This window comes from Pistacia vera, unplaced genomic scaffold (assembly GCF_008641045.1).
Source record: "Pistacia vera cultivar Batoury unplaced genomic scaffold, PisVer_v2 Contig359, whole genome shotgun sequence".
In the NCBI taxonomy this organism is placed as follows: domain Eukaryota; kingdom Viridiplantae; phylum Streptophyta; class Magnoliopsida; order Sapindales; family Anacardiaceae; genus Pistacia; species Pistacia vera.
In genome coordinates this window covers 256678-276347 of record NW_022196178.1, presented here as the reverse complement: position 1 = coordinate 276347, position 19670 = coordinate 256678, and the positions used below count along the sequence as shown (strand labels likewise).

Sequence of the window (19670 nt, the reverse complement as noted above, 5' to 3'; positions counted from 1 at the left end):
AACAAGACCAAAGGAAAATAATAGATAGTGCCCAGCAGTTTGAGAAGCTGGGGACCTCCCACACAATTCCTGAATATATTTCTTGTTTTCTACTCTCCACACACTCTCTCTCTTTTATAAGCTAACTATTCGCTTCTGTAACAGTGTTGACAGCCACGTGTCGTTCCTCATAACAGCCTCAACAATCCTAACAACCTTTATTGCACACCTCACCACTTGTTAACAAACTCACACTCAACGTTCCATTATTCATATTCCTTCCCCTGCCCTTGGATTTATAGACCTTATGCATGGGAGGTCTAACAACCACTTATACAGCACAATCTATAAGTTTAAGGTCTTCCAAATTTTGGAAGCTATGAACCAACGTGCCGGGAATTACATCATCATTGCAATCTTGCAAATGCCGAAACTGTAAATTTTGAAAAACAAAACATAAAAACTTTTTTATTTTGATTTAAGGCATCAGATAAACTCGTAATTTCTGAAAAAAGAAAAACATACCTCTGGTGGATTCTGCATATTAGCTTCAACAATAATAGGCGTAGTCCAATTGGGGCAACCATCAACTTCTAACAGTTGCAACATAGGACAAGTTGAATAATAATTTTCAGAACAGAAGCTGATGAGTTTTGGGAGCCTTTAAAGTCGTATCTTTACTAGCGTAGGGAGCACGATATTTTTTCCATTTTCTATCTCTGCAATTTCGTCGCCCTGGTTATAATCTGAGACAATATGCTCCAGCCTCTCACAATCACTTATTATGAGTTCAACTAACTGCACCAAAAGTCGCACAATTGACAATGCGAAGATATTTTTCAAGTTACTGCAGCCATGCACTTCAACATGTGCAAGATTTTTGCTGCTTACAAGTCGGATGGGTCCCTTCCATATAAACCTCAATCCTGGTAAATTCCACAGCTCTAATGATTCCATACTTGAAAGCACCGCACTATTTTCTCCCTCAGTCTGGCATAAGCCTTCAAGTTTGAATATTTCAGATAGTTTATTGCAGGAAATGATCTCAGCCTTTTGTAATCGATGGAGTCTTTGAAGCAACACTGGTGGATATACGTTACACATACTGTGGCATTCTGAAATTTCCACAGTTTCCAGTTTTTCAAGAAACGTATTTGGAGGCTCTGCCCCTTTGCATATCTCTTCTAGATGACTCATTTTAAATAAAATCAATGTTTTCAGTTTTGAGAATGCAGCAGCTGGTGCCTGCCGTTGCGACGTATCTATGATGCATTTCAACTCCTCACAATATCCAGATTGAAGACAAATCAACTCACTGAAGCACGTTTGATCAACGATTAGGAAACAATTTTGCAAACCTTTTATGTCAGATAAATTAAGAAAGATATTGTACATTCTGCAACAATTCTTCAAATGTAATCAGTGAGGCCGCTTCGATACCATATATACTTAAGCTTCTTTTATTTCCAGTTGGTAAAATCCCAACATGTGGAGGCACCTTTATCTCATACCTTTCCAGTTTTCGGAAAGCAAATCCATTTGGAAGGCATCTATGTTCAATTTGTAGTGACAGTGTGACCAAGCATGAAAGTGAATTTAACTCACTGACTATCGCACAACTTTCCTCTGCCCTAGTAATCTCATCTGAGTGCCAAAAGAAAGAAAGGTCAGCGTATAATTCTTCTAGCTGAGAAAATCTTCGTAACCCATCTTGTGGAATCCTCAGTTGAAACCGACGCACGTCCAGTACTCTCAATTCAGTTAGTTGATCCCCCAATCCTTTGGGCCATTCTACAGCCAAATAAGAACCTTCCAAATCCAGAACTTTAAATGTTGTCAACTTTCCGAGAAAAGAGATGTCATGCAATCGGCAGTGTTTCAGTTTTAGACTTTGAAGATTCGTCAATAATTCAAGTGATTTAAATGACACTGGATCCACATTCATTATAGTTACAACTTGAAGTGCCTTCATGTCTTTAAAAAATTCACCTGGGTCACCATCGATTCCAAAATTCAGTAGTAAAATTTCAAGCCTAGGACAGACCAAGCTTTGAGGAAGCAAATTTATGTCACTACCATTGTCCATCAAGGAAATTGCTGTGCATTGTTCAAGCATTTTCCTTTTAGGCCTCTCCGTCAATCCCATGCTAGCTTTATTCATGAATACATGTTTTCCCTTGGATGCTATCCATATGGCAACATCACGAACCATATCATGCATTTTCACGACCTCTTCACCAGCATCAGGTAGCAAACCCGAAGCCTTCAGGTTATTAACCATTACGCGAAATTGTTTCCTTAACTCTTCAATAGAGCTAACATCTTGGTATAAGTCTAACCCTATTCCAATTCTAACCAATTCGTCTAAAGAGATTTCAGAATCTTCAGGAAACAATGCACATAACAAGAAACAAAACTGGATTTGCTCACCCTTCAAATAATCATAACTCAACTTAAGAGTGGCATAAATACCTCTTTCTCCAGCAACTATGTTCTCCTCCCCTGTAACACTACTCATATCCTCAAGTTTTGAATCTCCTAGTTTTTTATGCAAAATTTTCATTCCTCACTAACCTTTTCTCTTAGAGCACTCCCAATAACTACAAGTGCTAAAGGCAAGCCATCACATTCCTTAGCAATTTTAATTGCCACAGGATTCAAAGTGGATGCATCACCTATGCCTGCATGCCTTTTGAGTAAAACCACAGCTTCATCATCATTTAGAACATTTAGTTGAATTCATGACTGACACTCCATATTGATACAAACTTGTAGTCGACGAGTGGTTAGAAGAATTTTGCAATTCTTGTTATTATCACCAAATGGAATTCCTAATATCGATTTTAACTCAAATTTTCCCCAAACATCGTCCAAGATTACGAGGATCTTCTTCTCTGTCTCTGTGAGTCTCTTGAATAATCGTTGCGCTCTTTCTTCTTCACCTTGCTCCTCCAGTGACAACCAGCTGACCTTGAATATTTTTAAAGTTTGGAGTCTGAGATATGGTAACCATCACAACCTCATTAAAGATCTCCTTCACTCTATTACCTACTTCTTTTGCCAAGGTTGTCTTACACGACCCGCCCATCCCATACAATCCAACCATATAGATCTTATCATTTTTCAGTGCCTCAATAATATCATCAATAGCAGATTTTGAAGACCCGAAAATCTGAAATTGATTAGGCTTTAAAAATTCTATGCCTTGTAGAGTGGTACGATCACCCACTCCATCGAATTTGCCATTGTCTGTTAGCTTCAACATACTGGTTGTCTTCTTTACTGCTTTCCTACCTAACCAATACCGCCAACCCCTATTCTTTTTCACTCCTGTCTCTTCTTTCAATCCCTCAACATCAGCCAGGATCTCGTTGGCATCAGTTAGCCACTTTTCTACATGTCCCTTGATTTTATCAGTATTATTTTTGGCTATTTCAACATCCTTATTCACGTTGTCTCTTGCCAATTTCAAATTGATTTCTTGTTCTTTAAGTTCTTCAACAATTGTGTTGAAACAAAATAGATAACGGACTTGGTTTACTGTCGGCTTCACCAAGTATTCTCCAACCTTTGATGCAATAGCCACAACAACTTCCATCCTCGAACTCTGTTATCAAGAAATTAAGTACATCAGTATAAGATAAAAAAAATAATCATTCACTGATAATTAAATATAAATTGGGATAGAACGTCTTTTTTATATCTTTATTTTTTTTTAAAGTGATAGTCATATACAAAAAATTTGTATATTTTGTGCTTTTAGATAGTGCTGTATCATATATTGATGGCAACCAAAAGCATCAAATATATGCTTCTATACGTTTTGAGGAATTTTACAATCCTTAAAGGTAAGCGTCCAAAATCCAAATCATGACCATAGCAAAACCATTTTAGATACATCCTCAACTAAGAGTGAACCCTCTCATCGTAGGTAAGGGTGCATTTGTTCTTTTTAGACTTGAATTTCCAGAGTATAACCACAAGTTTTCAATGAATAAACCTTTTCCATAAGAAAAATGCCAATATTGTAATCACGTTAACTTATTTGGTCAAATAAATACTGAAGAATTAATACTATATAACTAACAAAACGAAGAATTATTATTATTTCATATACGTAAGTTTAACAAAAGTTAATTTCTCATACCTTTTTTCGTTGGGAGATACCTTTAAGACTTTAACTAGCAAACCACAAGCCTCACCACACGGTTAAACCACACGGCTAACTTCTCTATGAGCTATTACTTACACAGTCGCACACTTTGAAAGACAAGGATGAAACTGCACATGGGAAAGCGGAAAGGACTTTCTTCCCAGCTTACGAGGAGTCTAATTATCCAGGCTTTTTTCACATTAAAAGAAAAAAGTCAATGTTAATTTTCCTTAAAGCTCAAATTGCTTAATGGCTGGTCGAAAAAATCTTGTAAAACTGATAAATTTTTGATTTTGTGATGTGTTGGCATCCCTTGGACCATATGTTCGTGTCGGTGACAGTGACATAACTCACTTAAGAGAGGAGGAAAATAAAAAAAATAAATAAGAGAAAAAGAAAGAATGAAAAAGTGAGAAAATGTTTTATAGGGATATGTGTTGTGATAAATTTTTCATTTTGTGATGTGTTGGCATCCTTTGGATCGTATGTTCCTGTCGGTGACAGTAACATAACATCTCGTTTATACAACATTTCAATTATAATATGATATGATAAAAATTATTCACAAATTTTAAATTAAAAATAAATTTTTAGTTAATTACCTTTTATTATATTATATTATATTATATAAAAATATTATATGTGTTATATTTTGTTATTATTTAAAAGATTTTAAATTCAAATTCTTCATTTGGTTGCTAATAAAGATAATCATTAGTATTTTTATTCGATTGATAGTTTTAAGGATTAGTTGAGGTGTGTATAAATTAGTATGAATATCTCCAATCATAAAAACAAAAACAATAATAATAAATAGAGAGAAAAATGAAAAAAATATTTTTCAATATTGTCACAATAGCAAATGCCCCTTTAAAAAAAAAAAAAAAAAAATTATAGAATTGTGCGTTTGTTTAATTATTCTATTCTTATTCCAAATCAAAATGCATATTTGTTTTCCTATTCTCAAAATCTTATCCTACATTATTTCATTTTTTACTTTTAAATCATACCTCGTAATAACCACCTAACTCACCTAGGGATGGGCATGGGCCGGGGCGAGGTCAGGGACCACTGTCTCCGGCCCTGGCCTAAAAGCCTGAGGGAATTCCCCAATCCCGACCCGAAGCCTGTTCGGGGAATTCGGGGATTCCCCGAATTCCCCGTTTGGGTTTTTTTTTTTTTTAATCCTTAATTTTATACTTTTATTATTCTTTTCTCCCAATTATATATACCAACCAAAAAGAAATTAAATATATAATATACATATTAAACATAAAGACCATATATCATCAAAAAAAAATAAAAAAATTAAATCTATAATGTACATATTAAATATAAAAATCATCATACTAAATTGATCATATTAAATATATAATGTATAACGTTAAATGTATACCATATATAATGTATAATATATAATGTCAAATGTATAACTTTTGTTTCATAGTATTATATATATATATTACAAATATTTATAATAATTTATTATATTTAATCTAGTTTTATTTATTACTTATTTGTATATAGTTTCATAAAATACTTACACAATTATAATTTGTTATTGTATAATGTATAATTAATTTTCAAATATTTATAATGTATATATATATATAAAATATGGGGGCCGGGGACGGGGCAAAGCCAATCCCGACCCCGGCCCGTCCCCGAATTCGGGGGCCAATATTGGGCCCGATCCCAGCCTATAGGCCGAAATTTTCGAGGAAAATCCGCCCCGTTCAGGGTGGGTCGGGCGGATCCCCGCGGGGCGGGCTTTGTGCCCATCTCTAAACTCACCTAACAATATTATTTCAAAAGTTAATTATTTTGACATAATAAGGAAAATACACATACAAACAAATAGAATTATGACAAAGAAAAAGTTGAAAATTAAAATAATATTGACATAATAAGGAGAGAATTATATCTGATAATTCTTAGTGTAGTCATACACCTTATTTGAGTGGTATTTCTAAATGAATATACTGCTGCCGAGACATTCCTTATTGAACAATACTCAAAATAAGAACCATCTAGTGGTGTCTAAAGCTGTCCAAAGTTCCACTAATCAAACTAGTACTGGAATCCTTTACACCAAGAAGCGTAAGTACAACATATAGTTTAAGCAAATTACCTTCTTTACAATGAATAAGATTTAGTTATCTTTGAAGATCTTCATGAATTAAGAGAATAATAATAATGAGTATCGTGAAATAGTTTGAGATTGCTGTAGTTTCTCTTATGTGACTACGTTAAGTAATAATCTAAAATGTGTTTGGTTAACACATTTTAAAAGTGATTATGAAATAATCCATTTTATTGAAGGATTTCAAAAGTAATTATTTCTAGCTTTTAAATTTCAAAATCAGCTTTTACAAATGTCAATTACTAAAATGCCCTAATATTAAGCATTAATTCTAATTTTATTCAATACAAATTCTAATTTTTATTTAAATAAATAGTAAAATCAAATTATTAAAATAATAAAAAATTTGAAAACACAAATTGCATAAACTCTGCTGACCAGATCTGGCAAGTAAGAAACACCTCCGGCATCGTTGGAATCGCCGTCCGACAATCTACGCAATGTTGTTGCAGGTTTGTTGAAATTTGGTGGTATTAAGTTGCAACAAGCTAAAAAAGTTTCAGCCAAACTTTTCCGACTTTCTATGGATAAAGCTACCGGATTTTGACAAAATGACGACATTATTGCATAATTTGCCGGCAAAAGATCTCAATGACGTCGATCGTGTGTATCCACTCGCCGCATGCAGGTTCATCGGTGACAACAGCTTGCCACTGCCAGCTAATTCAATTCTCTTATTTATTTATTTTTTTAAATTTCCAACTCTTTTATTAAGAACTTAATTTTAATATAGTTTACTAATAGAGGGAAAAAAAAAAAAAAACTAATTCAGAATATATCTATTTTGGTTATTTTACATTACTAATATATCAATCCCCAAAAATAAAAGTAATTTTAAAATTAACAAAAATAAACACCCTAATAAATTATTTCTAAAGTTAATTATTTTGAAAATAGATCCATAAATGATTATGGGACAAGCTAAACTAAACCTACAATCTGATCCCACCATGCAAAGCTTTCAACCACCCAAAAAAAAAAAAAAGAAAAAAGGTTCACCCAAATCCCTGAAATTTGAGACTCAGTGATTTGCGACGACACGTACTAGATATGATATTCTGTCATAAGTAAAATTATGTGCAGCATCGTACACAGTAACGGACCTAGGATTTTTGTTGAGGGGGGCCTCTGCGGCTTCATCATTTTTTGTTAACCAACTAGTAAACACTTAAAAAAAAAACCACCAAACCTTAAGCAAAGAAAATAATACAATATCAAGAAGCTGAAAGGAAATGATGCAGAGCACAATACTATCATACTTAAATAAATTTATGAGAAGCAAAACCATGAGTAAATATATTAAAAATCACATCCAACTCACAAGGAAACACAAGAAAATTTTGATGTGGAAAAACCTCTTAAATGTGAAGAGAGCAAAAAAAACCATGAGAATCTAACAATCTACTTAAATTCAATATAATCAGAAGACTTCACAGCAACCACAATCCACCAAAAATATTTCATACAAATTTGGAGTCCAATCACACAACTCTAACATAAGTAAAATACATAAATGTTTACAAAGAAAAAAATTAAAATCCAATCAAACTTTAAGCTATATAACTCCAAATCCAACTATTAAAATCAAAACTCAACCATCGAGATTAAAAATTTAACAAAACTTTGCCTCATTTGCTCATCAGCCAAACATACTACAAAAAATATACTTAAATAAAAAAAATTAGAATTTAGAGCAATATTACTAAACGAAAAGGAGGTAAAAAAACAACAAAGTTTGCCATCATTTCTCATCAATCTAACCGACTAAAAACACTTAATAAATTAAAAAAAAAAAAAAAAAAAAAAAAGAAACTGTAGGATTCTGAGCAAAATACAAAACAAAAGGACTGTAAAAAAAGTGAACAAAATTTAGCATCATTTTGTCATCAACCTAACAAACTAAAAATAATTTAATAAAATAAAATAAAAACCGTAGAATTAAGAGAAAATTACGAAAGATAAGACAGTAAAAAAAAAATAATGAACAAAGCTTTGCCTCATTTTCTCATCAAAGAAACACATAACAAAAGTCAAACAAAAAATAACTACTAATTCAAAGCACAAAAATAAAATAAAATAACCTAACAATTAAAAAAAAAAAAGTAGAAAAATCAACCTCATTTTTTCAGTAACCAAACATGCAAGAAACAGTTGAAAAGAGCGAATACCTTAGAATTCAGAGATTGAAGTTGAAGAGAAGAGTGAGCGTGAGTTTGTGTTCAAAGGTTAAGTCTTATATAGTTATATAAAATTGACAATTATTGGTTTTAAAAGAATGATCATTCTTTCAATTATCTGTATGAGTTTTTGTCTTTTTTTTATTTTAGAAAATTGGTAAAGGTTACTTGTAGAAGTGGTTTTTGATTAATGTTATAAAGTTTACTCTTCATAAATTTTCAGAGAACTTTATGATAATCTGCAAAACTTCAAGAGAATTCTTGTCGAAAATGAATCCTTGGATTCTTCACACTCATTATTTGGCTATCCCATACAATGAAAAGTAAAAATTTTTAAATTTTTATTTACTTATTTGAGGGCCTACCCTCAAAGGGCCTAGGTTCGTACAAGCTCAAGCTTCGGAGTGTCAAAACGCCACCGTTAACCTTGAAAACGCCTTCAAAATCAGTTCTGTAGAAATGTCTAGTGCTAAAAAACAGGCCTCTTGAGATATTCGATAAATTTTGATTTGAAAAATCTGTTACCAGTGTAGAAACCATGTTGCAATCGAGTAAATGGGAAGTTGATGTATTCTTAAGCAACCCCTGTGTCAGGCCTCTCTGTGAAGGTGGAGACTGTTGAAGAATTCAAAGCCATGACCATGTATTTCTTCGAGAAAAGAAATGGAGGAGGAGAAGAGAGAGTTCACTTGGATTCTCCCTTCCTTCTCAGAAATTGTTTTCTTTTGAGGCCTTTCAAATTTTTATGCTAGTACTGAAAGAGAATTTACTTAGATGGGGTCAACGATATCAGCTGAGCAGGGTTTCTTCTTCTTCTTCTTCTTCTAGGAAAAGAGAATAAGGTTTTGAAAGAGTAATTTACCCGGCCTCCACCATCAACTATTTCCCGAATCTTTCTAAAAATAGCAGGTTTTCGCTACCCGTAATTATGTAGTCAAATCTTCATCTTCTTGGTGGCATAAGAAATCATAAGCTCCATTCAGGATGATGCTTGTATCTATTAATTGAAATGGTCATCGGATGATTAAGTTAAATATATATTTTTTTATTACTTAAGCAATTGAACTGAAGTAGTTGTGTGAGATGGTCCAATTAACAGAGGTAAGCAGCTGTAATTTTATTACAATGTAGATTCTCAGTAGACTGCTGAAAGGAAGTTTAAGAAGGTGAGAAAACCAAAAAAAAAAAAAAAAAAATGAGCTGGGCTTAGAGTTCCCATTATCGCCTGATTTGTTTTCCAGTTTTCCTATGGCTTCAGATAAGAATCCTCTTTCTTTTATCTGATAACTTTGTAATTTTAGCTTCAGTAATGCAGTAGAACTGGTTTATTAATAAAAATTTCATGAGTCAGCTACTTTAAAGAAACAGGACACTTGTAGTTTCTAAATTGCATCCATAAATTCATCTCATAATCAAAATGAAGATGCAAAGGAAGGGGAGAAAGAGAAGCAGAGTATCAAAATTTGTCTGGGTTTAACCATAACAAGCACCATATTGTAAATTATAATTAGCAACAATAAACTTCAATTACAGTTATCTTGATTCTGCAATACGAAAGGAGTTCTTACTTTAGCACAAGAGAGGTGTTCGTGTCGCCTAAAAGAATTAAGAATCAAAAGCTAGCATAATCTAGGAGAATTCCAACCTATTCGAATTCAATCAAAAAACATGCTTTGTCAGCAGACGCCAATCAAACAAATTAAGCAAAAAAAAAATACACATCTGAATGTTTGATAGAACTCTTTCCCTGTAACTCACACACTCAAGCAACCAATTATATCTAAAGCAACTCAAACAATAACTCAAAACAAGATTCAAAGGAAATGTGTATATTGACAACAGAAATCAGAGTACTACACTTTTGGAATGCAAATCTACTACCTATCCAACTCACACAATGCTCAAAGATAAAATAAAAGACTCAAGAAAAATAAAGACACCGCTGAGCTTCGAGGGCCAGCTTAAAGATAAAATAAAAGACTCAAGAAAAATAAAGACACCGCTGAGCTTCGAGGGCCAGCTTCCTCCCCTTCCCCTTTTTCCTAACTTTTCTGAATATCCCGTATCTCCTGTCATTCTCCCTATTTAATTCCTCCAGCACTCCCACATAACAAAATGTTGTACTCTCCCTATCTAAAAATGCCATCTGTCCTGTACTATTCTGTCACCCTCCCATGTCCTAGCTTGCAATCCTCTATTTCGCACCTTTACCCTTCCTATTGTAGACCAGCACTTCATTGGTTCTATCAATGTTCAAATAGAAACAAACCCCTTTCTTCTTCAGATTTCGTTCTGGAAATCGAAAAAGAGTTTGAAGGCAGCCTACTTAGCACGAACCCTCTTTTCTCGGCATCATAGGTGCCTTCAGTAGTAATGATCAGCAGCTGGTGGTGAGATGATGTTATCTTGTGGCTAAGAATGAATCGGTCTTGTCTGTTGTCAGCGTTCTCCAGGTACACAAAAAAGTCTATTAGGGTATTACATGAAACTGAACCATTACAAGCTAAAATAATATTAATAGTCACATTGCCTGGTTAGCATGAGCATGTTTCATGCATCCTTCTTATTTCTTTTCTTCCTTTTGCTATGTGGCACTATGCTCATCATTTTCCTTGTACGGCAGTAATATTTCTTGGAATTGAGAAGAATCCCCTCCTTTAATATCAATCTCAATGGCAGATTCGGATTGAGAAGAATCCCCTTTGGTATTGATCTCAATGGTAGGCTGTGCGCTTTCATGTTCCTTGGCTATTTTGAGTGCCTGCAGAAGCAATTAATGGAAGCATAGTATTAAGCCTGTCATGATTTTACAAAAAACAAGTAAATTATAATTTTTGGCCCCAGTACTCCATTAAAGTAAAGAATTAGCAAACTTATGACTCAAAACATACACATACTCAACTTCTGCTAAATCAAAAAATCTGCAAATACTTCTGCTTCAGCATGAACAAATCATTTCGTTGATCAAAGGAAAAGTAGTAAGTATCTTGGGACCGCTTCTTCAAAGATGGAAATATGAAGTGATAACCCCAGGGGCAGAATTCATGAGATTTTCTAAATCTCCGAGTGACAATGGTTTAGCTGAGGTAGGTAAGGATTTCTTGTCATCCATAACATCAGCGTATCTCTTTCAGTTGTTGAAGCCTCTGGGCCAGTGATAGGAAATAGACATTTTAATTCGCTGCAGCTTCGATTGCAATTTGTGGAGATTTGCAAAGAAAATAAGTTGGAATTGCAAGTTTTGATCCTCTTCATCACTTCAAGTATGACTTGTTCTATTATAACACCAGGCAATTTTCAAATCTTGCAAGTGCAAAAAATTTCGAGCATAGCAGAGATGAGAAGATATGTCTCAATTTGTACAGCAGGATACTATAGTTAATGGGTAAGATTTGCAGCTTAAAGCATGCATGTGACCCTTACATACATGCTCTAGTTCTTCCAGATAAAGCAACTCCAATCTATTTAAATTTGGGAATGACAATTGTGTTGTTCATCAGCTTCACGACCTAAATTCAAATACCACTTTCAATCCAAAACCTGGATGCTAGTTCCTTAAATTTTATCACTCACCACGCGCAGCCCCAGTCGGCATTTATATCTGCTCTGTGCACAAGGCCTGATCTTTCCCCATTACGAAATCAACGAAATTAAACCCATCTCCCAAAATGGGTTCTTGCTCGAATATCTTTCGTTTTGGATTGATTAAAGACTGAAAAGTTGCTGTTCTTTAATGCAAATGTCGACGCTCGAATGGCGTACAAGTCGGCTACGGAGAAGTTGGGAAAAGACCTGCCGTTTTTGAGTAACACCATTTGCGCTGAGTTCAAGTTACTGAGAATAGTTCGTTGTGTTTCTCTGGAGGCGAACAGGAGGTTGGGGGGTTAATATAGGAAGGGTTTAGGGTTTTTAGCGGCCAGAGAAAGTAGGACACGTTGAGGAAACGGGCTGATCAGAAGACTTGGCAAGAATGTGCCTTGCGGAGTTCTATGATATCGGTAAAGAGTAATGCTATAGCCATTAAAGTTGTGTTACCGAATTCATGTATTGAATGATGTGATAAAATCTTACTGTTGATTAATTTTAATTTAATATTAACGATGATTAAAATTTTACCATATCATTCGATGCACTACCTTTGGTGACTGTATCATTTTCTATTGTTAAAACAATTCATCAAGTTTTCAAGAATAGATTGATGTCATTTCAATGAATGTCATAGTTAATACTTCCATTTACCTTTGATAAATAAAAAAAAACCATTGGAAAAAAAAAAAAAAAAAAAAAAAAAGAAAAGAAATTGTATGACATTCTATATCATTTGGGAATGTTAAGAGATAGATACTTTGGGTCTTACAGTGGGAAACCTGGACTTATTTTTGTCCTACATTGGAATCTGGACCTGTTTCTATCAATATGATTCGTTGTTCTGTTTTTTCTCCTTTTTAGATTTAAGCTGAACAAAGAATTGGAATTCCGGAGCTGCTTTTAAATCTGCACCAGGATTTGCATATATGTATGATCCATCAAAGTGGTTCGGGATAACTATTTGCCCCGTAAAGATCATATGCATTTGGAACAGGTGAAACATATTATAATGTCAAATAAAGAGAGAAAACAGAGGTATTCTTTGAGGTCTGGAACTTGTTGAGGCGGATTTGGTGAGGCGATCAACTATTCACTTCTAGCCATCCTCCTTCATTGAGCAAAGACATTTTGGTGATTGAGAATTTTATGAACAAGTGGAACCATGAGCCCTAAGCATGATTGCTGAAATTAAAGAAGCGCAAAGGGGCTTCTTGCAAGAGTGTGGAGTCAGGACCATGACGATGTCAATCCATTTTCCGTATTGAGCTTCCTGCATAAAGTGCAGCAGAGGACAAATGCAGGGGTTCAAAGTAAAGATGGTCGGATTTTTCCCCTGTACTTGAATGGGCCCGTTAGTAACCTGCATTTTTTTTTGCTTCGAGTGGAGGAAATTGAAGATTCACAAAGATCTCACAGCCATATAATCATTTTTACAATCTGATCGCTTGCGCCGATATCTCTACAGCTGTTTCAGTATCAAAACACCTCATCCGCAATATTACTCTCATTTGCGAGGCTGAAGAAAACTGAAATAGTGACTGTTACCATTGAATTACAGCAGACTGTAAGTGAAGCTCAATTTGTAGCGATATTCATCGAGAGAAGATTTTTCTGTTTTTGAGCTTGACGATGGAATGGAAGGTTGAAACCAGGGAGAAATCATCTGATCACCAAGAAAGAGAGGACTTGAATAGCACTCTACAATTTTTCCTGGAGAACTTTTGACCGATGCATGGAACAACATTTCTTTAAGAGAGCCATTTGGATAATACCCTCTTCTTTTCCTAACTTGATGCTTCTTCTTTGGGCACAACTTTCTTACTTTCGCCATTTCAGCATACATATACTTCAAACCTGGAATTCTGAGATCCTGAGTCTCAGTGCTTTGAAATGCAATCCCATCAAAGTAGCCTGAATCATTTTCGGTTTTCTTACTCCAAAGCTGCCCTAAAACACTACTAGTATTTCTGATTGACCATACTGCAGGAAATCTCAAGCTAAACCTTATTGAACAATCCTCAACATAAGAATTATCTACAGATCTAGGTTTTGTTCAAGATTCGGCAGGCAATAGCAATAAGCTGATTATTATTCACATCCCATGACCCTTTGATGACAAATGTTGAGTTGAGATCAAAGGGCTGGTAATCCGCGTTATAGTTAGTATCAGGAAATTCTGCCAGAAATCTCAAGCTTTCGTCTGTCCACTGGACATTGAATTATGGTCATTCAGGGGTAAAAAAACAAACTTCTAAACATGTTTCAAAACTGACAGTTTAACCCAGATTTGGAATTTCCTCAACATTGCAACTCACTACACATGACCGACTCCACCCATTAATTCAACATCACAAGTTCACTAATTTATCAACAATTTTCCAGCAGCCAACACACTAATTCTCATAAGGTAACTTTACTATAACATGAAGTTATAAGCTAATATATATATACATAAACATATATACCCCCTGCTAAAAGAACAAAGTTGTGACCAATCCAATATATCAACCCAACTACCACTTCCCATTACCAAAGTCTGGACCCATTTTTAATCATTCTCCCTCCTTTACTCTTCCATTGGCCGAGCTCAAACAACAACCCATAATGAAACTGCTCCCAAATCTACCAACCCACATTTCATTTAAAATATAAAGCCATTTTATTTTATATATAATTATACCATGCCAAGGAGATAAAACTTATTATTTTAGAGTCAAACAAAGGCATTTCGCCTTACCATCTCACCAACAAAATTATTTCACAAAACCCATCATATATTTTTACCACCAGCACAGCACATGTAATCATCATATAAACATGCATGAAAATGAAGTATTAACCAAAAATTAAAAGAAAAACCAAATGACTGCCGACACTACAACTGAAGAAAATCCATTTCACCACTCAACAATTTGGTTTCCCTATTCAAGCAAAAGGATTCTACACATAAATCAATACAGTCAATACAAATTACCCAATATATATATACACCCTTATTTGGCCGAAAATCAAAGTCTTCATATCACTCATTTGCATGTTAAATAATTATGTACAGAAAATAGATAATATTCCTCATAAACTCAAATATCATCAAATAAGTCAACCAAGCACAATTCATAATCAACCCAATTTTTATGCAATACTATTCCACTCACAATTTCGGTGCTCCACCCAAAAGCCCAGCACTTCCTCACGGATTTCCTCCTTCCTTTTCACCAAATCTTACAAAAATTGAGTGATCTCCTTTTCTTCTTCACTTAGTCGGCGCCTATTTCTCTCTCTCTCTTCCATATTTTGTTTTTTCCTTTCTTCACTCTTTCACTCTTCTTCTCGGCTGAAACCCGTTTCTCGTTCGCTTCTCCTTTTTCTTTTCTTCTTTTTCCCCCATCTTCTTCTCTCTTTCCACCACTTATTTGGGGAACACTGTTCATCGAAAATATCTGACATATTTACTTTAGTCCTCACTTGTTTTAGATATTACTTTACTCCCTAACAAGTTTCTAATTATTTCACTTTACTCCCCAAAAAATCACAAAATAAAATTTAATAAAACAACTTATAAAATATTGGTATTAGAGAAAAAGTCTAGAGATTATGTGCCACGAAATTCAAAATGCAATACAATTAAGAACAACCATAATGCCTTAAAACTCAAACAAAACCAACAAGAAGCATAATAACAGGAGTCCAAAAAAAAAAAAAAAAGTCTAGGTTGGAGGAGAATTTCATCAGTATCTGCTGCATTGTTCAAATTCAATGAATACACATGGGAATGTGCTAGATCTAAGAGCCAAGCGATCTTCAGGTTCACCTTTCATTGTATACTTGCTAGCAGAGGTCAATTAGAGTTAGTGTAAAACACATCTGAAAGTTCAAATTGACGTAAACACCTTTCATCTTCTGATTTAATTCTGAAAACAGAAAAAGAAATTTAAAACACAGAATCATTATCTGATATATGAGAGTTTGAGTAAGATTTATACAGCCTAGTTAACAAAAAAGCCTGTAATTGTGGCATGATAGATCCCTTCGAAAGTTTTAATGGTCACCATTCTCTGTTTTGAACTTGAAGACATGCTAGTTAGGGAAACCAGGGGTGGTATTATTTTATATCTTGTAGCTAAAACTGAGTGGTCTTGAGTTTTTCAAGTATACAGTAAAATCTATTAGGGTGTTACATGAACTGAATCACTAAAACTGACAAGAGAAAGAATAAAAAGAATCTAAAATAGAGTCACATTACCTGGTTAACAGTCATGAGTTTGTTTCAGGTTTGCTTGTCAGTTGTCAATATCATTTTGCTGGGTGACAGCTTGCTCATCACGTAGCGGTAATACTTTTGGGAACTGATCAGATTTCCAGCACACGATCTCAATCGGTGGCTCTAGATTGAACTCTTCTCCTTCATTTTTCATGCTTATTTTTGGTGCCTGCAAAACCAATCAATGGAAACATGAAAGACGAATAATAACATTAAGCTTTTCAAGGTTTTACAGAAAACATGAATCAGCTATAAAAGAAAAAAAAATTTAATTTTCCGTCCAACTCCATTAGTGTAAATAAAAAGAGCAAATTCTTGACTTATGATGGTTAACAATGTATAAACCAAATTCTATTGAGCTAAGAAGACTCAAAAAACGTACCTTGGCTTCCGCGTGCACAAATTTATCTTGTTGATTTAAGGAAAATGCTGTATTCATCTCGGGACATCTCTCAACTATCAATGTATTCAAAGATGGAAATATGAAGTGATATCCGATGGGGCAGAAGTTAGCAAGATTTGGTAAATCTTGAACTAACAACTCATCAAGTTGGGGTAGCTGGATTTCATTGTCAGTTATGACATCAACTCTATCAGTATGTCCAAATACTTCTGCCAGTTGTTTCGCCCATGCCACAGTTACCACTTTCAATTGTTGAAGACCTCTGGCCATGGTGATAGGAAGGACACACTTTAATTTGTCGCACCATTTGACATGAATTTTTGAGAGATTTGGAAAGAGAGATTGGAGATGATCATCATCATCTTCAACCACGATTTGCTGCAATTCCGTACAACCTTCAACTGACAGAGTTTCCAATTGCAGCATATTTCGAGCAAAAGTAGTTGAAAAGATATGTGTCAGCCTATGACAGGAACAAATACTTAAAGTGGTAAGATTTTGCAGGCTTAAAACATGCTTGGAACCGTTACATAAACCTTCTAATCCTTTTAGACCAGCCAAGTCCAATTTTTTCAAACTTGGGAATGATAAGTGATGTGATTGTCCATCAACCGCAAGATCTCCTAGCTGAAATACCACTTTTACTCCGCAATTCCAAATTCTCAAATCTTCCAAATTATTGAAGCCACAACTGAACGGAGAAATTCCGCCACACAAGTTGTTGCAGTCTCCAATGCGTAAAACTCGTAACTTCTGGGAAAACAAATCACATACATCTTATCAAAATCTATTGGATGTTAACATTCACCTGTGACTGTTTTCAGTTTTATTAATAAAAAATGTGTAATGAGATAATTAGATTTTGGTCGAATTACCAATTTACAATGGTCTGTATAACAGAATGTGTCAAGTAAAACTAAACATATTAGAATAGACCTATCATTAAGTAACCGAAATGTATTTGCCTTTAAATTATGCTTACAGCAAGAGATTTGTGTCTAATAAAAAAATTTCGATGAATTAATATTATAATTATAGCAAACTTATATAATTAAACCTTCTGTAATTAAATCTATTTAGATTTTAGCCAAACTAAGGCATTACTTCTTTGAAAAAATATAAATTATAACCTTAAGTTAAACTTGACTTGCTACTTTTCTTCAGATATTTAAAGATGATAAAACATATACACACCTCTTTCATCAGATTTTGAACTCTAACTTGATCCAGGAAAGGCATCGTTAAATTGGGACAATGATATATCCTGAACTCTTCCAAAGCTGGCCAAGTCGAAGGACAATTTTCTGGACAGAAGCTGATCAGGTTTGCTAATCCAGAAAATAACAATTTTCTTAGCTTAGGGAGCTGGATATCTTTTCCATACCATTCAGTAACATTTTCAAAATAAAAGATTGACTTCAGCTGAGGGGCATCAACTATGGTGAGCTCTTCAAGTTGAGGAAGCATGATTACATTTTCATCCATGAGGTTTGCTTTCTCTTCATGTCCAAATACTTCTTTTAATTGAAAGTTCTGTCTTACATCCCTTTCTTGCAGTTGAAGACCTCGGGCCACGCTGATCGGAAGGATACATTTTAACTTGTCGCACCCTTTGACATGAATTTGTGAGAGATTTGGAAAGAGAACTTGGAGATGAACATCATCATCTTCAACCACTATTTGCTCCAAGTCCTTACAACCTTCAACTGAGAGACTTTTCAATTGCAACATATTTTGAGCAAAAGAAGCTGAAAAGATATGTGTCAGCTTACGACAGCAGCTTATATTTAAAGTGGTAAGATTTTGCAGGCTTAAAACAAACTGGGAACCTTTACATAAATCTTCTAGTTCTTCTAGACCGTGCAAGTCCGAGATTTTCAAACTTGGGAATGATATCTGTTGTGGTTGTACATCAATTGCAAGATCTCCCTGCTTAAATACCACTTTTACTCCACAATTTAAATACGTTATTGTGGATTCAAGAAATGAGAGAGATGAGATCATACGGCATTCTGCCTCAACCTGAAATATTTGAAGATTCAACGAAATCTTATGAAACTTTGATTAGCTAATGGAATTAATCAGGAAGTTAGACTCTTAAGGTTGTTTGTTTTTATCCCTTTTCACTTAAATCCAAATAGTTTCATTCTTTTTATTGTTTATTGTTTCTAAATTACTACCGCTTTTATATATATTTCATTTTTGTGTGTATTGAACGGCCAATCAGCATAATACACGTGAAAATTCGTTGGTGCATAAACTGAGCATCAACAACATGTTAGTTAGGGAAACCAGGGGTGGTATTATTTTATATCTTGTAGCTAAAACTGAGTGGTCTTGAGTTGTTCAAATATACAGTAAAATCCATTAGGGTGTTACAGAACTGAACCACTAAAACTGACAAGAGAAAGAATAAAAAGAATCTAAAATAGAGCCACATTACCTGGTTAACAGTCATGAGTTTATTTCAAATTTGCTTGTCAGTTTTCAATATCATTTTGCTGGGTGACAGTTTGCTCATCACGTAGCGGTAATACTTTTGGGAAGTGATCAGACTTCCAGCACTTGATCTCAACCGGTGGCTCTAGAGTGAACTCTACTCCTTTATTTTTCAAGCTTATTTTTGGTGCCTGGAAAACCAATTAATGGAAACATGAAAGACGAATAATATCATTAAGCTTTTCAAGGTTTGCAGAAAACATGAATTAGCTACAAAGGAAAAAAATTTAAAATTTCGGTCCAACTATATTAGTGTAAATAAAAGAGCAAATTTTTGACTTGTGATGGTTAACAATGTATAAACCAAATTCTATGGAGCTAAGAAGACTCAAAAAAGAACCTTTGCTTCCGCGTACACAAATTTATTTTGTCGATTTAAGGAAAATGCTGTATTCATCTCGGGACATCTTTCAACTATCAATGTATTCAAAGATGGAAATATGAAGTGATATCCGACAGGACAGAAG

The 19670-nt window shown here is 34.4% G+C and overlaps 2 protein-coding genes across 2 annotated transcripts; both read right to left on the bottom strand.

The window, feature by feature from the left end:
• Positions 1-642: 642 nt before the first annotated feature.
• LOC116139737 (probable disease resistance protein At4g27220) lies at positions 643-3577 on the bottom strand. The gene is made up of 4 exons (XM_031425402.1): positions 2922-3577; positions 2554-2668; positions 1491-2410; positions 643-1294 (listed from the first exon to the last, which is right to left on the bottom strand). Exons 1-4 carry the CDS (start codon positions 3575-3577, stop codon positions 643-645), a joined length of 2343 nt encoding a protein of 780 aa, XP_031281262.1.
• A 12179-nt stretch (positions 3578-15756) lies between these two features.
• Positions 15757-17061, bottom strand: LOC116139778. Its single transcript, XM_031425434.1, has 3 exons — positions 16684-17061; positions 16284-16470; positions 15757-15951 (listed from the first exon to the last, which is right to left on the bottom strand). Exons 1-2 carry the CDS (start codon positions 16972-16974, stop codon positions 16321-16323), a joined length of 441 nt encoding a protein of 146 aa, XP_031281294.1. The 5' UTR covers positions 16975-17061; the 3' UTR covers positions 15757-15951; positions 16284-16320.
• Between the last annotated feature and the right edge of the window lie 2609 nt (positions 17062-19670).

Excerpts from the sequence above, each read along its gene's own strand:
- LOC116139737 (XM_031425402.1), bottom strand. The coding sequence starts at position 3,577 with ATGGAAGTTGTTGTGGCTATTGCATCAAAGGTTGGAGAATACTTGGTG. Across the intron at positions 2,669-2,921 it reads GTTGTCACTGGAGGAGCAAG|GCATGCAGGCATAGGTGATG; the intron begins GTGAAGAAGAAA and ends TTTACTCAAAAG. Across the intron at positions 2,411-2,553 it reads GGAGTGCTCTAAGAGAAAAG|GGTGAGCAAATCCAGTTTTG; the intron begins GTTAGTGAGGAA and ends GATTATTTGAAG.
- LOC116139778 (XM_031425434.1), bottom strand. The coding sequence starts at position 16,974 with ATGGCCAGAGGTCTTCAACAATTGAAAGTGGTAACTGTGGCATGGGCG. Across the intron at positions 16,471-16,683 it reads TTGTGCACGCGGAAGCCAAG|GCACCAAAAATAAGCATGAA; the intron begins GTACGTTTTTTG and ends TTGGTTTTGCAG.